Source organism: Trifolium pratense, linkage group LG1, assembly GCF_020283565.1.
Source record: "Trifolium pratense cultivar HEN17-A07 linkage group LG1, ARS_RC_1.1, whole genome shotgun sequence".
Lineage (NCBI taxonomy): Eukaryota > Viridiplantae > Streptophyta > Magnoliopsida > Fabales > Fabaceae > Trifolium > Trifolium pratense.
Genome location: NC_060059.1, coordinates 16,679,106 through 16,704,411, shown reverse-complemented (window position 1 = coordinate 16,704,411; position 25,306 = coordinate 16,679,106). Strand labels below are relative to the sequence as shown.

General features: G+C 34.4%; 3 protein-coding genes across 4 annotated transcripts; 1 reads left to right on the top strand and 2 right to left on the bottom strand.

Annotated features, from left to right (window-relative positions):
- Nucleotides 1–758: 758 nt before the first annotated feature.
- LOC123913527 (pyruvate kinase isozyme A, chloroplastic) lies at nucleotides 759–10,221 on the bottom strand. Its single transcript, XM_045964303.1, has 6 exons — nucleotides 9,485–10,221; nucleotides 9,294–9,390; nucleotides 8,394–8,587; nucleotides 7,830–7,951; nucleotides 1,937–2,415; nucleotides 759–1,514 (listed from the first exon to the last, which is right to left on the bottom strand). The coding sequence occupies exons 1-6, from the start codon at nucleotides 10,007–10,009 to the stop codon at nucleotides 1,213–1,215; spliced, it is 1,719 nt and encodes a 572-aa protein (XP_045820259.1). The 5' UTR covers nucleotides 10,010–10,221; the 3' UTR covers nucleotides 759–1,212.
- Nucleotides 10,222–12,541: 2,320 nt separating this feature from the next.
- On the top strand, nucleotides 12,542–17,554 carry LOC123911890 (ADP-ribosylation factor-like protein 5). The gene is made up of 3 exons (XM_045963197.1): nucleotides 12,542–12,810; nucleotides 12,949–13,197; nucleotides 16,971–17,554. Exons 2-3 carry the CDS (start codon nucleotides 13,006–13,008, stop codon nucleotides 17,322–17,324), a joined length of 546 nt encoding a protein of 181 aa, XP_045819153.1. The 5' UTR covers nucleotides 12,542–12,810; nucleotides 12,949–13,005; the 3' UTR covers nucleotides 17,325–17,554.
- Nucleotides 17,555–18,063: 509 nt separating this feature from the next.
- On the bottom strand, nucleotides 18,064–24,099 carry LOC123911864 (2-methyl-6-phytyl-1,4-hydroquinone methyltransferase, chloroplastic-like). Of its 2 annotated transcripts, XM_045963195.1 has the most exons (4): nucleotides 23,708–24,097; nucleotides 19,751–20,077; nucleotides 18,697–19,003; nucleotides 18,064–18,608 (listed from the first exon to the last, which is right to left on the bottom strand). In XM_045963195.1, the coding sequence occupies exons 1-4, from the start codon at nucleotides 23,938–23,940 to the stop codon at nucleotides 18,453–18,455; spliced, it is 1,023 nt and encodes a 340-aa protein (XP_045819151.1). In that variant the 5' UTR covers nucleotides 23,941–24,097; the 3' UTR covers nucleotides 18,064–18,452. The 2 variants fall into 2 exon arrangements, with proteins under 2 accessions (XP_045819151.1, XP_045819150.1); XM_045963194.1 differs by lacking the exon at nucleotides 19,751–20,077 and having other exon boundaries at nucleotides 23,381–24,099.
- Nucleotides 24,100–25,306: the final 1,207 nt, after the last annotated feature.

The following is a 25,306-nucleotide window of genomic DNA, read 5'->3' as shown; positions in this document are numbered from 1 at the left end:
ATATCAAACATTGAAATATATTAAAAAATTTCATGCTTTAAAAAACCTGTCATGATAACGTTTACTTCATAACTAGTATGTATAAATACCTTTAAAAAAGTGTTGAAATAATCCACTATGTTCTATATTATCCAAATGGTTTAATAACCAATAATTTTTTTGGTTAAATAAGTTTTTTTTATCCTAAAAAATTATCAAGTTTTGTTTTTATCCTTATAAAGGAAAAGTGATATGCTTTAGTCTTTACAAAAAATGTATTCACACAATTTTTTTTATATAAGAAAAAAAATTTGATTACGAAATAAAATAATCATTTCTAACCACTTGAATTTAATGTCTTAATTATTTTACAAGAGTTGAAAATTGCATGTATAACTACTGAAGATGATGCAACGTTAAAACAAGGAGAAAACAATTCAACATGTTAAAGAAACTTTTTAAAAATTAAAAAATGTTTTTTCAATGCTAAACTTCAACTTTTGTATTCCTTTAACATATACCTTAGGACACATATATTTTTTTGAATAAGCTAAATTAGCCCACCCAAATTGGCACCAGAGAGAATCGAACCTCAGACCTCAAGAGGAGCACACTCTCAGGTCCCAAGCCAATACCAATGCACCAACCCAAGTGGGTTCCCTTAGGACACATATTAGCAAACCCTTAAAACAAATAACTACTTGTAGTCAGTCAGAAGTTTGAATTGGAGTGTTCAAAATGCTGCAACATCAAAACTATATGCCCTCAGATACACAGAATAAAACAAATAAAATTTTGCAACATGCATACATTGAGCATATGTTACATGGTCCCATACAGTACCAGCAAGTAACTAACGTGTAATCTTATTGAAATTTCACATTATACTCATCATGGCTTGAAAGCTAATATAATGATACATTCTAACAGAAAATGCAGATGTGCCTTACAACTTGAAAGGGGTGAATACTAACACTATATTGCTTCACCACATTAAAATATATATGAAGGGGCTTGAAGGTGTATGCACTCGCTACAAATTCTACAATAAAAAACTCCAGTAGCATAAACATAAATTCTCGCAAACTCAAGTTGTATCCTTTAGATTTAAAATGACAGAACCACAATCCGGTCATGTAGTCTCCCTGCTCCATTTTCGCACTCTAGCAGCATCCCGAGTTTTGAACAAACAGTAAACAAATAACATAATCTCAAACTCTTTGGAACATGTTCTTAAGGAACATTCATCACTTGTATGGACTGAAACATATCCGAGACAGCAATGACAAGGTCACCAGATTTGATCAGATTTCTGGCCTTAAGCAATGAGAAGGTTTTATTGAGATTGCTTTCCATGTCATCAGAGAAGCTCAGACGGAAAGGTATCAAGCCCCACTGGAGGTTCAGACGTCTACGCACAGATGGAGTGGTAGTAAAAGCAAAGATTGGACAATCAGGACGGCACCGTGACAATAGAGATGCCATGTGCCCGGTCTTTGTGTATACAAAAAGTGCATCCACCTCTAAATTATTGGCTGCCAAAGTTTAAATTCATATTAAGATACACCACTAAACAACTCCAAACCAAATAAAACCGAATAAAAAAACAAGCTTTTCGCTTCACTTAAACATGAAAGATTGAATCTTGTACAAGAGTTGAGTGCATTATGATACTGTTTCAAATATGAACACCATGCAGTCTTCTATATTATTGTATGAAAGTAAAAGACAACAATGCAGAATTATCACATAAAGACTTTCAACATATAAGTTTCTTTAAACACAAACATTAATTGCTGTGATTATCAAACATAATTAGAAAGCAGTGCAACAGCCTATATTTAACTTTGAATTTTTAAAGTATATATCTTGATAGAAAAGATAAATTGCAATAACAGTATAAACAGCAGAAACAAAAGAAGGGAAATAGACAAAGCAAGAAGTTAAGACTGCATACCCATCTTTGCAGCAGAATTGCAGATTTCTTCAGATATTTTTTCTGAAAAATAACTACCAACTGAGGGGAGTTGCGTAGCTTCATAGCGTTTTTCTTCCCTCCACCATCTCTCAATTCTCAAACTAACACTCCTTAATACAGTTAAGGCCTTATCAGGGAACTGGCCCATTGCTGACTCACCAGAAAGCATCAAAGCATCAGCGCGTTGCCTGACTGCTTCAGAAACATCTGCTACTTCAGCTCTTGTAGGTGTAGGATACTCAATCATGGATTCAAGTAGCTGAGAGGCCACAATGACAGGTTTATTCATTTGCCTGCAAACTTGAACAATCCTTTGTTGGGCAGCTGGAACCTGTTCTAACGGTATCTGAGCTCCCAAGTCTCCACGTGCCACCATAGCTCCGTCTGATGCTCGAATGATCTCCTCTAGGTTCTTCAGTGAATCAATACTCTCTATCTTTGCAATGACTGAAATATCACTGTATCACCACATCACAGTTCAGTCTTGGCTATCAACATTAGCATTTTCCAAGAATATAAAGCATGGTTATTAACAGCGCACTATTGCGGCATTATAGGATTGGATCACACTTAGTTCACATCACAGTTTAGTCTGTTGGAGATTTTGTTGGGAAGATACTTCAACACTTGAACAAAGAAGATGTCGATGACGAATGCACTTAAAGATTCAAAGCGTGTATATACACTAACCTTTAGGTTCAATTCACCCCAACCAATTAATGTGTATTGGATGCAAATGGGATGAACAATGAATTCCCTGCAGGATACTTGGAATACCTTGATGTGATTTGCATTAACACAAGAAGCCTATCTTTGATTAAATTTTACAGAGAGATGATTCCCACAATTCGTTCATGCATTAAAGAAGTGAAGGATGATTTAGAATAATGTAAATGAGAGAGAATCAGAGAAATTGGTTGGATTATATCCAATTTCGTGTCCTTACTGTTTCCAAGTTTCTCTATTTATAGAGAGATTACCATCACTTGATGAAGAGAAAAACTTCTCTTTTTTTTTTGACGTAAAGGTGCTTAAAGCATTTCATTAATAATAATGTTATGAATACAAATAGGTGTATCAGTGAAAACACGGAAACTAGCTAGGGATGGGGCTGCCCGTGCTAAAACATGAGCGACCATATTGGCTTGTCTCCTAATAAACTCGACCTTTGAGTTTTTGAAAAAAGTGTTGTGCAAACGTTGACAATCTTTGATGACTTCCCCGAATTCAGATACATCATCCTTTTTACTATGAAACTTAGTAACAACAGTTTGCGCATCAAGTTCAAAATCAACATCTTCCAGCTGTAAATCTCGAACCCATTTGAAAGCTTGCAGAAGCCCTTGAGCTTCACCCATCTCCACGTCACAAACAGGTGAAAACCACTCTGTTTTGGCGACGACAAATCTGCCTTGATCATCTCTCTTGATAACCGTTATTAATGTTTACAATTCGAAATATATCCATAACTGTTATCAAGAGAAGTTTTTCTCTTCATTAAGTGATGATAATCTCTCTATAAATAGAGAAACTTGGAAACAATAAGGAAACGAAATTGGATATAATCCAACCAATTTCTCTCTCAATTACATTATTCTAAATCATCCTTCACTTCATTAATGCATGAATGAATTGTGGGAATCATCTTTCTGTAAAATGTTATCAAAGATAGGCTTGTTGTGCAAATCACATCAAGGTATTCAAAGTATCCTACAGGGAATTCGTTGTTCATCCCATTTGCATCCAATATACATTAATTGGTAGGGGCGAAATGATCCTAAAGGTTAGTGTGTATACACGCTTTGAATCTTTAAGTGCGTTTGCCTTCGACATCTTTGTTAGTCTTACATATCTTCCCAACAAAATCTCCAACATAGTCTTGGTTATCAACATTAGTATTTTCAAAGAATATAAAGGATGGTTAATAACAGCGCACTATTGCGGCATTATAGGATTGGATTGCACTTAGTTCCCTCTGCTTACTTTTTAATGTATTGTGTTGTGTTCCAGTGCCATTGTCGTTTATAGCAACTGAATTCGTGGAAGTTGCAGCACAATTGGATGGAGCAATACCAAAGCCATTTTTTTAAGGGACAAAAAGGTTATTTGGTCATTCTTTGTTCATAAAAAAAGGATTTGAAATTTAAACCCTTGCTCAGTTATCCACTACTGAAATACGCGTCTCTTCCCTTCTCTTGGCATGAAAATCTTCAACCAGTCATCATCGGTATCATTTCTAGCCAAGAATCAGACTTTTACAGCATAGCCCTGCAACTATGATCTGTTCTTCATGCTGTCTGTTCTGTACTCATCTACTGCTTTGTTCTTCCTTCTACTTCCGGTTGCCTAACATATGTTATTCTAGCATTGTTTTGTTTCCCTTTTAATTTCGTTCTCCTAGACTATCTTAACTTCTCAGTTTTAATTCTGTTTAGACTTCTTGTTTCAAAACTTAAAATCCTTGACTTTTGATTATTAATTATGATTCATGAAAGCCCAGATACTTGATTCGCAAGGTACGATACAACACAGATAAGGTGAAACAGAAAATATACATGTTTTGCATAGTGCAGGATATTTGTAAAGAGATGTTAATATCTTTTATAAATATATAATTATAGCTATATAAGTTGACAATGATCACAACTTACAAAAAGATACTTGTGATCATAATGAAAACATATAGGGCTCGTTTGGTGCACAGGATAGAGAGACAGGATATGATAAAATTATCCTATCCTATTCAAATCCTTTGTTTGGTGCACCGATTGGAAAGGATAAGACAAACCTATTACTTATCCTATCCTATCGAGCCTTTGTAATTATTATCCTGATTTTAAGCTAGGTTAGCAACATGATAGGATAGTCTAACACCGGTCCTCTCTTCGAGTCATGGTGAATGCATTTTGCTTAATTTTTTATTATTTTGTTCACCATATTTTACTTATGCATACCCACACGTGTTACTTTTTCCAGTAGCCCACACGTGTTACTTGATTGCTCACCCACATACTATTTTTTTTTACTAATCTTTGTATGTTTATATTATTTTATTTTTTTTACTAATCTTTGTATGATTATATTATTATTTTCAAAATATATCAATGTCAAAATTATTATGTTCATTAAGGATAAAAAGTGAAACATAATTCTTTTTACGAAATGAAATAGAAAAATTTGGGCAGACAAAAACATCACATTTTTATTTTTAGGAATTCAAAATCAAAATTCACTATTTTTTTAAGTACAAAAAACTTATTCAACCCATTTTTTGATACCAATTAAAATACCAAATTATTTTATTTTATAAAAAATGTGTATAAAATAATTTTTTCATTACTTATTTATTTTTCCTAATGTTAATTAAAAATATAAATTATTTTAATAAAAAAAATAAAAAAATAAAATTATTTGTTTTATAAAAAAATGTACATTTTCTTCACAAGAATAAATTTTTCATTTAAATATAATAGGTATTTTATCATGTCAATATCAAGTGTGCACCAAACATATGATATGATAAAATAATGTTATCCTCTTTCTTATCATGTGTGCACCAAACACATGACATAGGGTCATCTTTCTCTTAACCGTGTCAAAAATATCTTATCCTAGTAAATATATACTGCAAAATGTTTTCCCCCCATAACCAATGTCAAGATGTTGCCAAAACCATGATCAGCCCTATGTAAAAGAAGTATTGTTTACTCTATTCAATGGCTAGCAATTTACTCCCTCCGGTCTCATATATAAGCAAAAATCAACATTTTAGGTTCACTGAAAAAGTCAATTTTTTCTTATATATGAGACCGGAGGGAGTATTGTCGAACACTAATTGTTTCATATTCAACTCCCCGTTCTCGTCTTAAAAAAAAAAAAAAGCGCAGTTTCTGAATTAAGTTCACCAAGAGACAACTCAGCCAATTCAAGAAGTCATCACCTCATCACCATCATCATATGGATATGTATGTCTCCTTAAATAACCCACAACCATGTCCCTCTTTTTTGTTTTATATCCTGAAATTATGAATAGAGAAAGTACTCTGATTCCTCCTCTCACAGCATGACTGAGGACAAGGCTGTACAAAAAGCTTTAAAAGTTTTTGGAGAATATGGAGGATACTGATTGGATGTGTATCTAGGGGTAACATGTGTGTATCACTATTGTGTAAGGGTGACATTGATACTTTAGCAATTTTTGAGTATCTAGGCTTCATAGATTATGATTCTAATTATGAATTTATGTTTAATTATGAGCATATTTTTAACTTTAAAGTGTTTATATATTTTATACAGGGTTGGTAACTATAATATAAATCCAAAACTGATAAGAGTACATAAAATCCTATGGACTGCTAAACTTAACAGGATTAGCACTTTTCACATATTACAGAAATGCAGAGCTGTAGGTGCTTTGACCTCCAACGTGTTAAATGCAGTTCTAGATTGGAAACCGGCGTTCATCCTTTTTGGCACTTTCCTGCTCCGTTTTCTTTGGAATAAGCTTCTCAAGATTTTAGGAGAATATTGGGTTTGTCCTAAAAATCATGTGTCCTCATTCTTCCTTTCCAATTTATTGATGTTTACAACCAGAGACCCTTAGAGGAATGCTAGAATTTTTAAGGATACTTGTTTAGATCTGTACTTCATTTAGGATAGGGTAGGCTTATTGTTTTAGCCATTCCTCGGTGTAATGCACATGCTGTTTTCAGAAGGGGGTTTTCCCAAGAGGGTGTTTTATCCTCTTCCTTTGTACTTTTCTCCCCTTCCTTAATAGATTTCGGAGAGGAATGCTATAAGTTTTGAGGATACTTGTTTCGATCTAGATTTCATTTGGGTTAGGGTTATTTTTTACCCATCCTTTCAAGGTAGTAATGAAGATCGCGATCTGGCATGTAGGATCATACGGTCCTACGGTCCATGATCATGGTAATGTGTGGCGATACAGGCAAGATCGCTAGAGGTCGCCATCGTGGTCAAGATTGCGAGTTCAAGGTAGGATTGATTCATGTTGGGCCACCCACTTTGCAACAGAGCTTGCTGAAACTGGTCTGATTTTGTGAAAAACTCAGTTTTTTAAAACGCGACAAAACCCTTCAACTTGGGCTAAATTGAAAATGACGAACAGAGAAAACCCCTGACTATGTTATCTCATCCTCCAGAACTGTTCTCTCCTCCTCCCTGCGACAGTGTTCGCTCTTCCATGCTGTCCCCTGTTTTCATTTTGTTCCCTGCCTTCCCCTGCACCTATGACTCTATTTCTTCTTTCACAAGTCTGAAGTATCTGTAGTGTAATGGCTTCAATCAGGTCTCAGAATGTTCTAGTTATGTCTTTTGAGTTACTTTATGAGCTTTAGTACTTGGTTGTTATGAACTTTTATTTTACATTAATTGACCTATGGAATGATGGTTTTGAATTTTTAATCAACTAAGTTTGATGTTGTGATTTATTAGAAGTTATTTTATTCATGAATGATAATTTTTATGCTTGTGTGTGTGTAATAAGTACAATTTTGACATTTGGTAGGATCTTAAGAGTTGTGTTACGATCTTCGAATTACAATCTTTCACGCCCCTCCCAATCCTATGTAGGATCTTGTGTTTGACTACATCGCATCCTTCAGTGTCCTTCTCATGGTTTTCAGTGTGTTTTCCCACTTCAAATGAGTCACTTATCTTTAATACCTCACTGAAATTCTTTTGTTAATCAAGACAAAAAGGCTTAACTCAACATGAAGGTTTACATAAAAGGATCAAGTCGCTTCTAAATATTGGAAGAGGCTGGGAATGGACAGATTTGGGTGAGAGAGAAAAATGATGTTAAGAATGATGATGATACTTTTAAATAATAAAAAGAGCTCTCAGTACATACCTATCACGAGATCGTGCAGCAATATAGCTTTTAAGATGAGTAATAACTTCAGCAGATTTGACAAATGAAATAGCAATAAAATCAACACCCTCAGCAATACCAAAATCAATGTCTAACCAATCCTGGATATGGAAAATAAGATGAAAAAAATAAATTAAGATGGATAGCTTTTTTGACTATAGATCATATACAGTGATGGGGATGTCAAGTCACAAATAAGATTCAAGCTCGGTTTATAAAATGCAGAATGTGAATATCAAACAAAAGAAAATGTGGAGCAACAAGCAGACCAACATTGTTCTCAAGTAATGAACGTTGGGGAATGAAGTGTGAACAAGAGCATAAAGTTGAGTAACACACCAAAACTTATTGATGAAAAACAATGGACAAAGTTCACACATCTCAAACAAAATTCATGGCAAAAGTCTCAGCTCAAGGCAATGTTCATGCCAAAAGTCCAAAACAGATCATATTCTAATTCCACCAACAGTCTAATTTCCCACCAGAAAAGTTAACCTTATTCAAACAAAATACTTATAAACAAGAGGGAAAGGAGTTGCAAACCTTTGAAGAAATTGTAGGGAGCATGGCATTCCTTTCTCGAACTAAACTACCATTTCTCCAGAAAGTGAGATTTGCTCTTGGAAGCAACAAACCAGGATCAGTGCAAAGACACTTCACATCTGGACCTATCTTTTCAATGACCTCAAACCTAACCATTCCCCCGTCAACCAAAAGCTCATCCCCAACCTTCACATCTGACACATTATAATAAACCAATAAACAAAACAATAGTTCAGAATTAAAATCAGAAACAAAATGATTCAGCATAATGAACCAAAAATATTATTTGAACATCAATTTGGGACAACAAACTTCAACAATTTTTTTTTTACAGCACTTCAACGACTTTTTAAATTGTTAATAAAGTGTTAAATTTGGTTAATATATATACCAGATGTCTGCAGCTTATTAGTCATCTACTTAACTTTATTAAGCACAAAGTTAAATGTGTTAGACTTAAATTAACCATTCAAAAAATTGTCAAATTTTGTTGTCCCAAATTGATGTTCAAATACTCGTTCCGTTTCAAAATGAGTGTTCTATAGCAAAAAATTGTTTCAAAATGAATGTCATTTACACTTCCCAATGTAGATTATTACTGTATTTTACTTCCAATTGTATCGTCTAATCGATTGAGTGTATACTACTTCCAAAACATTACACCAATGGTAAATAAGATTAGTTTAGTAAAACTGTCATTCTTAGATCATTCCATTTCTTAATCTGTGTGTAAAAACCTTAGACCAACTCTCATTTTGAAACAGGTTAATTGAATAACTAATGGATCTGATTATAGACCAGACATGTCAGTTTTTCAATGAACCTGAAAAGTGAACTTTTGCTTGTAATTGTGGCCGGAGTAGTATGTAATAATTATGCAGTAATGAAATTGAAATTAACCTTCAGCAAAACCCTCATAATTGACATTGATGGTCCGTTCCGGAGGTGGAAGACTAGAATCAAATGCCCTAACACTAAAAGTCCAGATCTCACCATCCTGAATAAGAACAGAAAATAAAACTCATCAAAATAAGATTCAAAATTTTAAAAAACAAGAGTACTAATGAGATTGAATAAGAAATGAAAAATACTTCAGCTTTAGCAGAAGAAGCACCAGCAAGATCACCCATATGAATCTCACTCCCTTCAGTATCCATCATAATAGCAACAGCAAAACCCTTTTGATGATTAAGTCTTCTAACACGATCAATAACAGTTTTATGCCATTCTCTAGTACCATGACACATATTAATTCTAGCAACATTCATTCCACCAACAGCAAGAGCTTCAAGCTGTTCAAAACCACATGTTGCAGGTCCAACAGTGCAGACAAGTTTCGTTCTTCTTGTGCTACGGAAACCGTTTTCTTTAAGCTCTGTTTCGGTTACTGCATCAACTTCAATTGAGCCGAGATCTGAGGGTGAAGCTGAGGGTGAAGGTGGTACTCCATTGTTGTCGGGGATTGTTGTGAATTGGGAAGTGGAGGAGGCGCGAATGAGGGGGAAACGGATAGAGGGGAAGGAGATGGTGGGGGGTGAGAGGTGGGAGGGGGTGTGGTGGTGGAAGGTTGTTGACGGTGGAGTGAAGAGTTGGAGATGGAGGCGAGAGACAGACATGGTGGTGGTGAATGAAGTGAGTGAGGTTTGTGTTTTGTTTGAATTTGTGTAATGTTGTTGGGGGGCGGAGATAACGAGGGTAACAGAAAAGAAAATGAAGTTGGGATGGGAGGTGCGGTTTTGACGTTATTACTGTTTATCGTCCTTGTCACAATGACTGCGGAAATCACGAGGTGTGTTGCGACTGCAACTTGTGAAAAGTAGACAACGGTGATCGATTCTTAGTTGATTCAACGATGATTGACGGTGAATTTGATAGGGAGTAGTATAGTTCCCAACTGCGATCGGGAGGAAACTGGAACCACCAGATTAAATTGATGGTGAAAAAAAAAATAGACAACACTTTTTTTTTTCTTCCTTAATTTAGTTTTCAATCCTTTTATTTTCATAATTTTGTAGAAATAATCTCTTATTTTAAAATTTGACAATTTTAGTCTTTCTAACCCATATTTTGTATAAAATGCTTTGATACAATATGTTTTAAGTTAACTTTATATAAACGTTTCTTATAATTTCATCAATGTTAATATTTTCTAGTCATCAGATCATATGTATCGTCGTTTAAAATATATCACATCACTACTTTACGGTTAAAAATTATGATAAATGAGCCAAAACTGTCATATTTTAAAATAGGGGCGTCAAATCCGTAAAATAATAAAAATAGGAAAATCAATATTGGAATTAAACATTTTTTAGCATGATATTAGTACAAACTACTATTCGAGAACACGTAGAGAAGACTTTATTATGACACATGTTAGCATGACCCTATTTATATTTATCTTTTTCTTAGAGTAACGGAGTTTAAATTTGTCTTTTTGATGACGATGACACTCTTGGAGTTTACCATTTCTTTTTCATAGATGTTAAAAAATATTGTTGGAGTCATAATTTTATTTGGAATGTTTGCGATTATTACTCTATTATAATTTATGTTAAATGTATTCAATGATAATCTTTTATACCACTAATACCTTAATTGAGTCGGTCAAGATCAAATCTGTTTATCCAAGTACTTCTTCGATTGCTCAAGACATCTCTTTTCAACTGAGAAAGAAAACAAAGTCATATCGAAGAAATAAAGAAACGTGCGACGATTTGGCACCAGATATTTGGATGTGAAAATTTTGGAAGGTGAGATATTTGAATTCCGAATGAGACTAGCCCAACCAACATTTTGAACAATAGGACAGTGAAATGAGTAAGCATCTTTTGAGGGAGAATTCACAATCGTAAAAGTGGATCTATAAAAGCATGTCCTCTTAAAATTTGAAATATTCCACTTGACATCAACAATGAAGAGGTGCTTACTATTATTATAAAAAAAGAAGAGTTAGTTATAATTTAAAAATTAAATTGATGGTTTATTTACAAATTTATCATTCAAGTTTTTGTTTTTATAATAATTTTAACTTTTTCCCATTTGTTTTCAAATTGAGCTACCTTTAAATTTATCAAACCACAACTCTTCCTCCGAGGCGAAGGTCACCTCCAACCATTTCCACCATAGCCTCACCTAATCTAAACATGTCTGCCATCGTATTATCCCTGTCAAGACCCAACTCAAATAATCTATTAAATTGAGACTTAAGGTGAATCTCATTCATCCAATTATCATTCCAGACTAAAGTCCTCTCCCCATCCCCTGCCCTCCTAAAACTGTTATCTCCAAACCACCTCCCCTCCACTATACTATCCAGACACCTAATACTATAAATAACTTTCCACCAATTAGACAGTCTATTATCCTCATTATCCACGTGACCATCCTTTATGCCATATTTTGCCGCCAGCACCTTAAATCAAAGATCCTCAGATTTATGCAAAAAAAGCCTCCAACACAATTTACCTAGTAACGATAAATTAAACTTTCCCACCTGACACACCCCTAAACCTCCATTCTCTTTGACAAAACAAATTTTGTCCACTTAATCAAGTTAATTTTCCTGGATTCCTCACTCATATTCCACAAAAAGCTTTAAATAAATCAAACAAAATAAATTCTTAATAATTATGCAACAAAGTTAGAGTTTTTATAATAGTACCTATTTTTAAAAGCAATTGTGATGTAAATTATTAAAACATCACGAATCAATAAAAATAATTTTTTTTATATATAGTTTTTATTTTATTTTTATAATACTATAATTAATTAAATCAAAATAAAATTTTATTACATATTTATTTGTTTATTTAGTAAGTAGAAATAAATTTATTAAGACTATATATATAAAAAATTTAAAACTAGCGGGTCAGATGCGTTCCGTGTCACACGCTTGTCAGTGTCTAACTTATGTAAAAAAAAAACTTATGTTATTATGAGTTTGTTAATAATTTTTTTTTGCTGTTATAAAAAAAGAAAGATGTACTTATGATGAGTTTGTTAATAAAAAATTTGTGTTACGGTTAAACATATCAAAATATTGTTACGGTTAAAACATATCAAAAATTTGTTAATATTGTTGTGTTACACCAAAACTTTTTTTGAAACTTATATATTGTTTTATATAAATAAGAGAAGAGAATGTAACCAAAAAAAAAAATATAAATAAGAGAAGAGAAAGTAAGGAGAATAAAGATAATAAAGAAATTAAATTGGGGGGTGGTTCCTAATTCCTATGATAATATGATGATGATATGCCATATGACGTGCTAGATAGTTCCTTTCTTCCGTCGATCAAAATTGAATATTTCGTTACCAAATCATCAAATTCGCTGTTCATTCCAATTCACACACCAAAATCATCTCCGATCCGATTCTCTCCGCAATCGCAACACATAACAACACCGCCTTCCAGGTTCGATCCTTTTCTTTTTTCATCGATCCACAAACTTTAAATCGACCCAACGCAACATTAATATATGCTTTTTCTATATTCAAATTGGATACTTTTCTGATTGATTTGTTTGGTTGTTTTTCTGATTTTTCACTTCAGGTGTGATTAATATATTTGGGAAGTATATAGTATAGTGCTAGATTAGAGGGAAAAAGGATGGGGGCAATGATGTCGAGATTTTGGTTCATGTTATTCCCTGCTAAAGAGTATAAGATTGTTGTTGTTGGTTTGGATAACGCTGGTAAAACTACAACCCTTTATAAATTGCATCTTGGTGAGGTTGTCACTACTAACCCTACTGTTGGTAGCAACGTCGAAGAGCTCGTTTACAAGAACATACGATTCGAGGTCAGCTCGCTAACTAACTCGTCGACATTATACTATATTATATATATGTTGTTATTCTTGCATGCTTCAATAGTTATAAATTGCGGTCTGCAATTACAATTGCCCAGTATGACGGCAACTGCAATTTAGAACCATGAGTTTGTTAATTAATGTTAGGTTTAAATATGATGTTCGTCCCTGTAAGCTTTTTTGTTTGCATTCAGTCCTGCTAATTCAATCGTTTTTAGTCCTTGGCGTCATATGTGGTCTAATATAATCATGCCACGTGGCCCAATAAGGTGGTGTTAGGGATTAAAAACAACCGTTTTTTTGAATTTGCAGGAATTGAATCCAAACAATAAAACTTACAGGACTAAAACTAAAAAGTGCTATTTTTGCAGGGACTAAAATTGTATTTAAACATTAATGTTATCTTTATTGTTGCTTGTTGAATATATTATTTACATGATTCTTTGTCTCGTCTTTTTGGACTGATCAAATTTATATCCTGAATACCATGCATATATTACAATTCATATTTGGTTTTCATTTTGTGACATAAGTCAAGTTAAAAGAAAATTGTAATTAACTAGTGTGTCTATTGAAAATTTTGTTCCTTTATCTTTGGTTGTGGTGTGTGGTTATCAGGGATATAAACTTTTATAGGAAAAATAGTATTATAGGTCGTTGAAAAAAGTATAGTATTATAGGTGGTGAAAAAAGGTATGGGGGAAACTATGTCATTTGTAACACTTGAGTCTAAGATCTTTGGTGTTTTGGTTTTACCATGTTGTCAGGGTGACATGGTGATATTTTGAGAACTAACATGATTAGAATCATGAATAAGTGGCTATTTGATTGTGGGAGCAATGCTAGTAGATCTTGCATTTTATCAATTGTTAGACCTTGTATAGTTGCCACCTGATTGGCTGCCTTTCTGGACTTGCACCTAGAGGGACGTCCCACGTCCGTACTTGAAAAAGCAAGTGTCCACAATTTGTACATTGCATTTGGGAAGTGTTCTTGCCATTGAACTGTTTGGACTACCACGAGATGAGCAACCTCTACCTTGTGTTGCTGGGTTAGGAGCTAGTTTGGAATTGATCGTCAGAATAGTGGGATCTACAATGTTCGAATTCAAAGTTGTCTTTCTTGTTGGATGATTAGAACAACTTATTGATATAAGGTAAGGGGTCCATCAACTTATTGAGTCCTTGAGTACCCATGAACACTTGCAAGAAGCATAGAACACAATCACGATCCCTATATCTGCACAATCTTAGAATTGATACATGGATATTTGCAAGTTGGCTGGGGCCGCAAATTGCAATGCTATCCCACAGTATCTTTAATTATGTAGAGGGACTCGGTGAAAATATCTACCAGTTGATCATTAGAATTTATAAAAGATGCAACAAATAACATTATCCCCGTAGACAATCTTCTCTTGGATAAAATGACAATCAATCTCTATGCATGTAGTCCATATGCCTCACCTTGGGATAAAGATAGTATTGATCTGAACCAAAAAAATGGTAGCTCAAACAAAGGACACTATCTTTACTTTCTCTTAGCCTTATCGTAGTTTCCTTCCAAGGAAAATTCATAAAAGCAAACTCTGGTTATCAAAGACAGGATTAGATGCAATATATAAGGTTGCTGGTTATCAGAAAAGAGACTCATGGGCTCTAATTTACATAACTTCTAAGTCACATAGGAGTTGTTTCAACCAAATAATTTCAAATGTAGTAAGAGCCATAGCCTGATTTTATGCTTCTGCACTAGAACTAGTAGCAACAACACTCTGCTTTTACTTTTCCATGAAATAAAATTCCTTCCAACAAGAACACAATAACCAGAGCTGACCATTGGTTATTAGGACATCTAGCCCAATTTGCATTTGAATATGCAACATTATTAGCGTGGCATCTATTTTCATAGACTAATCCTTTCCTTTGAGATCCTTTGATACGTCTCAGGAGAATTTTGGTTCACAATGGTGACGACAGAGGATATGTCAGGTCTAGTCACAATAAGATAGTTTAACTTTACAACCAATCTTTTATATCTACCATGGTCTAAAAAGGAGGAGGAACAAGAAAATTCTGAGAGGCAGATTGTTGTGTTACTGATGAAGAAAAGAGTATCCTCAAAGGTAACACAACACACACACACATATCCCTTTTATACCCAAGCAAGTAGCTAATAAATTGTAAATACACCATGTCCTTTTTGTACATCAGGACTAAAGAAGCTAATAAATAAATAAATTGTAAATACAGTTTACAGAGAAGCAGATAACTCTATTCCCTAAGTAAAAGGAATCATTCATAATATTTATGCCAGTTTTATAGATCGTATTTGAAACAGTTATTAGTTATTTATAATATGAAAGTAGCTGATCTATTTCTATCAGCTTCAGCTTCATATATACCTTCATCCTTCATGAATAATATTCGAAATGCCATTTTACTACTATAGTAATACTATTATAGGATCTGATGGTATTCGATATTGCCAAATGCTTAGGTTTTTCTGTATGAACATAAGTACCCTTTTAATTATCGTAGGACTAAGATATGTTTTTTTAGAGCACAAGAGCATCATTTCAGTCTTCTTGTTTTAAAGAGGGCAGGCATTCTTAGTGCTTGTTTGTTTTCACCGCAAAGAACACACTGCAGCCAACAAAAATTAAGTTGCACAGTTTGCATTTCACTTAGCCAACTCTTAGTCTTGCGAAAATCAATTTTTTGCTGATTTGATTTCTGCAGATGATTTTTTTAAAAAAAATTTGACTTTAGGTGGATGACTCACAAAAACTTGTCTTTGTTTACACTTTAAGAATGAAACTTGGTTTGATTATTTGCTTGTTTCCCGAGAGGTCACTTGGTTGAGGATTTGTTCTTCAACCTTGAGGAACTCGGTTCGAGACTCGGCACCGAGAGAGAGAAGAATGATTTTATAATTACATATGTTAAAGTATTATTCAGAAACCATTTTTTTCAACCTCAATTTTTTTTCTAATTTTTTTTTTGGTATTCAACGGGGCCTAAGCCCAATTTTTTTTCTAATTTAATTTAGGGTTAAATATGTTCTTAGTCCCTACAAAATTACATCCATTCAAGTTTAGTCCTCATTAAATTTTAATGGTTATTTTAGTCCTCTATGATATTGCATTTGTAAGAATGGTCCTTATTTTGAAAACGTTTTACCAAAAATAGATATTTTTTGTCTCTCAAAATAGTCTTACAGCCCGGCCTTCGCTTTTTGAGACTTCCTCTATCCGCATCTCTATGCTTGTAATTACTGTAGCTCCCCAAAAGCTCATCTGACCCCAAGGTGGTACGTATCCTGTAAAAGCTGTCACAATCATTAATAGGAAGATTACAACTCCGATACGGATTTTCAGTCCTTTGCTCTAACCAGCTGAGCTACCCGAAGAGCTCGCCCTGACTTAGTCTTGTCGATAGGAATGAGAGAAAAGGTCAGTCCCTATAAAATGCAAATAGGGACTAAAAGTGAATAATTTTTTTTGAGGGACTAAACTTAGAAGCTCATGATTTTGTAGGGACTAAAAACATGCTTAATCCTTAATTCATCAAAATTTATACAAACTAACACTTATCCTTTTAGAATCAACTTTCTTTGCTAATTTTTATTTTCTTAGTGAAGGGGTTAGTTTTGATGCTTTTGATAATAATCCATCTGTGTATATGGTTTTATACAGAATATTTCCAAGCTTTGCTATTGTGCACGATGTAATATTACTCACTCGGATTTGTCCTTCAATTCAGGTTTGGGATCTTGGCGGACAAGAAAGACTCCGTACATCATGGGCGACATATTACCGAGGAACTAATGCTGTAATTGCAGTGATTGACAGCAGTGATAGAGCCAGGATCTCTATAATGAAGGATGAACTTTTCAGGTTGCTAGGTCATGAAGATTTACAACATTCTGTCATCCTTGTCTTTGCTAATAAACAAGATATCAAGGATGCTATGACTCCTGCTGAGATCACCGATGCACTGTCTCTTCACAGCATCAAGGATCACGATTGGCATATACAAGCTTGCAGTGCCCTCTCAGGAGAAGGGCTTTATGATGGTCTTGGATGGATTGCCGGGCGAGTAACTGGCAAAGCATGACGTGGTATTGCTGGAAACTAAGGATGACATTTATTTTAATGAATTGTATTGTTGTTATAAGTGACAAAAATTTATGTATCATTTATATTTCAAAGAATCATGCCAAACTAGTGTGTGTGAATTGCTGTGCAGAAAAAGGTTATTCAGTAATCTATTAAGTCACACACATTTTCCCAAATTGCTATAGAAAGAAGTCTCTGCACTTCATGAATCTTGGTCATTTCCATTTAGTTGTTTCTGCTTCCTCTCATCAATGCAGCCCATTTTTCTGGCTGTGTTTTCCTGTCTTGTTGGCTTTATAGTAATCTGCTTGAAATAGTATTTATTTAATTTATTTAAAAATGTGAAAATAAGCAGTTTATATCCGACAAAAGAGTTAATAGTGAACATCTTTTTGTCTGGGATCGATCATCATAGTTATGTAGAATTTTTATGTGATGTAGAATTAAATCTCACTAATGATGATTGAAAAACGAACATGGTCACATGTATATCAGCAAAACAAGCATTTTATATCAGCTAAAACAAGCATTTTGGATAGAGGAGTGCTAGCAACACACTCCAATAACAAACACACTCTAACACACTCTCTTTTATTGGTTAAAATTTATATGGGTCCCATAAAAGTTATATGGGTCCACATTTTTTTATGGGACCCATGTGAATTTCAACCAATAAAAGAGAGTGTGTTGGAGTGTGTTTGTTAAAGAGTGTGTTGCTAGCATTATTCTTTTGGATATGGTCGAACATAGACTCATTGTTATTCTTTCTTGTCCACCGTCAAACAAAACATTACAGAAGCACATACAATACTAAGCTGAATCTTGCAGACAAGAAATAAGAAATCACAAAACAGCCAGCACGTTCTCTATATCTATCACATAAACATAAACTTGGCTTATCTGCTGGAGGAACATCCCCCCCTAATCTCCTCCACAAAAACAATTCTAGAATTATGGTAAAGTTGAAGGGGCAATGCAATTGACTATGCCAGAACATTTCAACAAATTAACATTATGGAAGGCAACATTCTCGGCCATTAATTTGGAAGTTAAAGGCTTTTGAACACCAATCATCAAAACTAACACCATTTCCTGCCCCAACTTTACTTGATTCTCCCATCTTAGATTAAATAGGCCTGCCCTTTGGAACAATTTGGTCCTTGATCCACATGTAAATTGGTAGTATTGTATAGTAAGTGGCTGCAATTGCACCAAGAATGAGCCTTGAGAGAAACACCAATGGATTTACAGGCTTCTCTAAATCCTCTACCTTAGGACCAAGCTGCATAAAGAAATGCATATAATGAAGAATTTAGTGTTTGATGAATTTTGATATCTAAAAAAGAACTTAAGAAGGGTGTATATATTACCTGAAGGGGAGAGTCACCTGATAAAGGCTTGACACCAGTGACAGAACATCCCATGATGAGTCCGTGCCTCCGTACGCCGCGATACCATTTTGGACCTATCCTTTTGAGCTTGACATCTTTGAAACCAGCGTTTTTAAACCATTCAATATACTCTTCCTCCTTAGGGAAGAGCATCCACATGTCTGCAAAGAATTGAGACAGCCAAAAAGTTGGGTGTACAGGACCTATAAGACATGCTTTGCCTCCTATTTTTAGCACTCTGTATGCTTCTTTAATGCCACGCTGTGGATCAGGCCAGTACTCAATGCTGAACAACATAATAATCTTATGTTACATTGATATATAAGGAAAAAGATAGCACAATTAGTAGAAACCATAGATAAATTAGCTATTTTCTAAAAAACATGCTCAAGTTAGCATTTTCCACTAAAATATTAAAGTATTAGTTACCATTAAAGGTGCTCACAGTCATGTTTCACAAAGGTTAATTTTTCAAATATTTTGGTCCAATGATAATAGGATTAAGATTTCACTTATAAAGCTCAAATGGCCTCCACCGTAAATTATGTTACAAGCATCCTTTAAATTTGACCGAACTGGATTGTAATATTTAAATATAAGTTGTAGTCTGTAACCCTAAGTCTTCACTGATAAGAGAAAAGCCGCACTGAAGTTGAAGAGGTATACACGACCGAACTTCATGATCAAACATTGTGTGCTCTCTATTTGTGTTTCTTTCGTATCCTTTACTTTTGAACCGAGTTGCTATTCTAACAAAATCCATGCAGACAATTCACATAGTACTCTTTAACTTAAAAAACAAAGAAGTGAACTTAGCTCAAATGCATGAACACTAATTAAAGTAGCCCCAAATCATAATTGCAGGAAACAATAATAGATGTGTTAAGAGTCTCACATAGGACTAGATAAGACCTAAATTGGGTTTATAAGTGACGGATAGTCCTCACTTTACGAACTACTTTCGTAAGAGTTGAAGAAAAAATTCTAAGAGGTGCATACTTATTGTGAAGAAAAAATTGTGACCACACAATACCTTCCAGCAGAAACATATCGATCGGCATAATCAGTTGGAAAAGGAAGATTTTCTGCATCACCTTCAATTATCGTACATTCTTTCAATGGTTCCTTCTTCTTAGCCTTAGCCAACTGATGAGGAGACTGATCAATAATGGTAACATTTTTAGCATCAACATGCTTAACAATACCAAGAGTAGAGAATCCAGTTCCTCCTCCAACATCAACAACTCGCATATTCCGGTCATACAAATCAACAGGTTCAAGTGCCTCTTCTCTCATATCTTCAGTCCAGGGACCAAAATTTAGCATGTTATCATATACAATAGACAAAAACCTGTAGAACCAAAATGCTTCTCTCTTGTGTTGGATGCATCTTGGCTGAGACATGGAAGGTATGGAATTTGTAACAGAATTGGAAAATGGCAAGTTATATTATGGATTATGCTACTATATAAATAAGTGGATAGTGGAGTATCTTTTTTGGTAGAATTTATTAGAGGGACAACCAAGGAGTTGGAATATGTGACACACCACCAAACATAGATAAGCTAGGGCGAGGTCAAACTATACATATTATAGAGGCTACAAACAGGTTCTGTCCAAGTTGAACTTCAAAAGTCATGACTCTGACTCTCTTGTTCCATTCACCAATGAGGCATTGCTATCACATGAAAAGAATGGTGTGTTGGATCTTATCTTTTTTGGTACAATTTATTAGAGGAACAGCCAAGTAGTTGCGGAATATGCGACACACCAAATATAGATAAATTATTACCTACTAATTAATACGAATGGCGAGTTCTACTGTGCACAAACCTTACATATATTGGGTTTTGAATTTCCTGCTGTGACATGTAGTTACTGTTCTCAACCGTTCAATTTGAATACACAATTGAGATTGTTTTATTATACAAGTGATTTAGACCGTCTGGTCTCAAATCAACAGTCCAAATTTATTACCGTGTAGAACTGTGTAAATAGTTGACAACATGAAATCCTGGTCCCATATTGTACATCATATGCAACATTTTGTAATCATTAGATAATAAATTTTCATCAAAGTTAATATGATTTTATTACACTAGATTTTCTACTCATTATCTTCGAAAAACGTAGTCAAACTGTGCGCCACCTCCGCCACCACCTTCTCGGCCACTCCTTGCAACCGTCCGACCACCAACAGACGTGCCCTACCATCTCTTTTCTCCCTTGGTCAAGCTCTATCTAGTACACGAAACTCGTATTCAAACTACCACCATTCTCGTTGGAGCTCCACCGCATTCAAAAGCAATTTCTCGCCACCATGATAATGATAGTCGATCTTAAAAACAAACATCATATTCGTATTCCTTGTCATCTCCTTTATGATTGGAGAAGTTTGACTTTTTAAACACCGCCTCTCTAGCAAGTTTCCCATAACCGAAAGCTCGCCTACGAAAAGAAAAATAAGATTTTTGCTCTTAGTCACAAACTCTCTCGTCACTAGACTACCATTATATCTACCATGACTATGAATTTTCCGGCTACCTCCATCTTTGTAAAGTAAAGCTATATTTGTAACAGTATTTTGTTGAGATTTATTAAGTGTGGGTTAAGTCCTACATTGGCTAGAAGATTTGAGATTGAGCAACATATAAGTGAGATGACTCATAAACATAATGTTGCCTTAAGGTTTTCAGTGAAAGTGTGGTGCCCAAGTCACTTGTGTGGTTGTTCAATGTCCAATGTGCTGATCCAACCTAATGACGCTCCCCCTCACGGCCCAACGGTAATATCAGAGCCCGTTGATGGGAGAACAATAAGGGAGTAAAGATGGATCGTAGACACAGAGAGACTAACACTTGAGTGGTGATGTTGAGATCTATCAAGTATGAGTTAAGTCTCACATTAGTTGGAAGAGTTGAGATTGAGTGACATACAAGTAGCCTTAAGATTTTGAATTAACGTGTTGTGTCAAGGTCACTTATATAATTGTTCAAAGCCCAATATACTGATCCAACCCGGTGAGGCTCCCATAGGTCCAACATATTCTTCATGATATGGGTGAGGGAAGCGAGAGAAATGGAGAAATTTTCAGTACTAAAAAACACCCTAAAATTTAACGAGACTTTAAAATCTAATGCTCATATAATTTTTTTTTTTATGGACAAGGCTCAAATAAAGTTTGTGCACATACACTACCTAATGTGGTATTACATGTTAGACAAAGTCGGGGTGAGATGAGTAGCTCAATAAGTTAAAATAGTTGAGCTAAGAATTAAAAGGGTTGGAAGTTCAGGGTTAAGTCCCGACAAAGTATAAAAAAAATTAACACAATAACTAATATACTAACAATTTTCCATTAAAAAAAATTATGTTACACAGCCAATATTAAAAATTAATTTTATACTTTGGCATTTTTGACTTAACGATGAAGTTTAAGATTAAGTTAGCATTTTCCACTAAAATATTGAAGTTAAGAGTGGCAGACACAATCGTAATCAACATTGTGTGCTCTTGTTAAAAACTGGTTTACTGACTTTAAAAAACATAAAACGATTTTTTTTTTTAAAATTGGCAACGAAACAAATTATTGGCTGAGTCGCGTATTAGGTCGCTTTCTTTAAGACGTTTCGCGGAACTACTCGAAGAAGTGCACTGTAGTATATCAACCGCGAAGTCTCCAGGATAAAACAGCCGTTTTTCAAATAAATACCGATAAACTACTGCACTGTAGTATCGGCCATAATAATATGGTACGAAATTTCGAACCACTCTAATTGATATGCGAATATCAATTCTACGGTTACAACCGTTCAAAGATGGAAACAACAAAAATATTTTCGAAAAAAAAAATAGAGAGTAAGAAAGAAGCAGTTTTCTCAGAATGCAGAGAAACAGAAGTGAGTTTCAAATTGAAGAAATGAAGTGGTATTTATAGGCAAGTAGGGAGCTGGAATCAGAGGATACGAAAAAACGTGGGCAAAAGAATAGGCCACGTATTTGACCGTTAACAGATTTGAAAATCTGTTTCAGGCTTGGTCTAAGCACATTTAACATGTGCGAATTAAGGGACACACATAAAAGGAAATTTCAAAATTTTCTTTCTCTTAGTATTAAAAAAATTAAGCCCAGCCCGTCCCGAGCTGGACGGCAGTGGCGGCGCACGTGTGTGATATTCGACATTGTGTGCGATCTCCCTTTCTTACAAAAGTGGGTACCTCAAGGGCACACCCTTGGTTGCCACTTTGTGGTATATAAACACTACCAAGTAGTGTGATCTTAGCAATGTGAGACTTAAAGAGTCTTTTTTCCAATTCACACTATACATGGTTCTAACACAATGTGTTTACTTCAATACCAAGTTTCCTCCAATTATTCATCATGTTCCAACAACTCTCTATTTACGTTTTTTTTCATATCCTTTACTTTTAAACTAGGTTGCTATTCTAACAAAATTCATGCCAAGACAATTCATATATTTTTGCTTAAAGAAAAATAAAAATGAAAGACGTAGACGAGATAATGCCTGAAAATATGTTTATAAGTGATGGATTAGACCGTCCTCATGTTACACATCACTTTTATAAGAGTTGAGTTAGACCTAACCCGAAATTCTAAGAGGATGCATAGTTATTGTGAAGAAAAAATTGTGAACACACAATACCTTCCAGCAGAAACATATCGATCGGCATAATCAGTCGGAAAAGGAAGATCTTCTGCATCACCTTCAATTATCTTACATTCTTTCAATGCTTCCTTCTTCTTAGCCTTAGCCAACTGATGAGGAGACTGATCAAGAATTGTAACATTTTTAGCATCAACATGCTTCACAATACCAAGAGTAGTGAATCCAGTTCCTCCTCCAACATCAACAACTCGCATATTCCGGTCATACAAATCAGCAGGTTCAAGTGCCTCTTCTCTCATGTCTTCAGTCCAATGACCTGGATTTATTATATGATCATATACAATAGACAAAAACCTGTAGAACCAAAATGCTTCTTTCTTGTGTTGGATGAATCTTGGCTGAGAAGAAGGCCTTGTCGACGAGACACTGCATCTCGGTGTCAAGTTTATAGTCCTGTATTTGTTACCGTATGAAACTGCATTTTTTCTTAAGAAACACTTCTTGTGAAAGTTAAGACTCACAGAACCTAATCCAGATGGAACTATGCTGTTAATAAGCTTAATATTTTCAGCACCACTAAGCATTAAAGAGGCCATATAGAGTTGTAGAAATTAATACTAAAATTCTTCCAAGGAAATTAACAATTTGATATATATAATAATTTATGATAGTTTATATCATATAAATGAGACATGGATGGTGTGGAATTTGTAACTGAATTGAAAAATGGTAAGGTACATTATGGATTGTATTGCAATATAAATAAGTGGATATGAACCACATAATATATGGTAGTGGTGCTGATTGGATTATGCCTGTGACTCTCTTGTTCCATTCACCAATGAGGCATTGCCATCACATCAAAAAAATAGTGTGCTAGATTTTATCTTGTTGGTACAATTTATTAGAGAGGCACAGCCAAGGACTTGTGGAATATGTGACACACCAAACTTATATTCACACCTTTTGAGAGAGAACATGCAAAATAAAGTTATTTATTAATTATGAACCTTAATTGATTAAGTGATCAAATAAAGTTAAAAGACCAGTTGGATTTATAGTTAGAAATTAATTAATTAATTAGATATGAGCTCAATATGAGTGAATGTCATGATGACCCATTTCAAAATAATGGGAACCCTAATTGGCCTACTATACATGAAATTTCAAGATTTTACATTGTACTCTATTATCCTCTTTAGAGATGTGGTTGAAGATTTTGAAATTAGATGTGGTTCATTTAATTAATTTTAGAGAATGGTGTAAAATCCTGAAATTTCATGTATAGAGGGTGTTAGGTAGTTAAGTTGAGAACACAACTTAAGTAGCGAACAATGTAAAATCATTAAAATTTCATGTATAGGGATGTTAGCTAGTTCTCTACTTAAGTAGCGAACAATGTTTATTCTAATTTTCTCATTTTTACAATGTTCGCTAATAAAGTAGTGGAAGGGGTAAAATTAGAAAAGTAGGGGGTGCACAAAAAGTACGCCCCCCGCAAAAAAGTATCACCATATATTGGGTTGGGCCCAAGCATGTTAAGTTCCATTTACAAAATAAATTTGGGTTTGTTATTCCCACCATCCTATTTTTACATTTGATTGTTGCTTTGCCATCTTAAATTGATCAGAATCCCTTCATGTTCTCTTATTCAATGAAATATATTTTTCGATAGTGCAAATCTTACCAGAAAGATATCTTTTGATAGTACAAATCGATCTTACCAGATGTTATCTTCGGATAGTGTAAATTTTACCTGAAGATATGTTTTAGTAGTATGTTTTTCTAGTGTGAAAAATACAAGGGTGAAGCCATGAAGAACAACTATCTTTACATTTCCAATCACCCACCCCATCTCACTTTTTTTTCTTTAAAGTTAGAATAGATAAAGAAGTCAAAGTTAGAATTTTGATAGTTGTTGGATTGAGATTAGATAATACAAATTTTAAATTTTAGATTTTT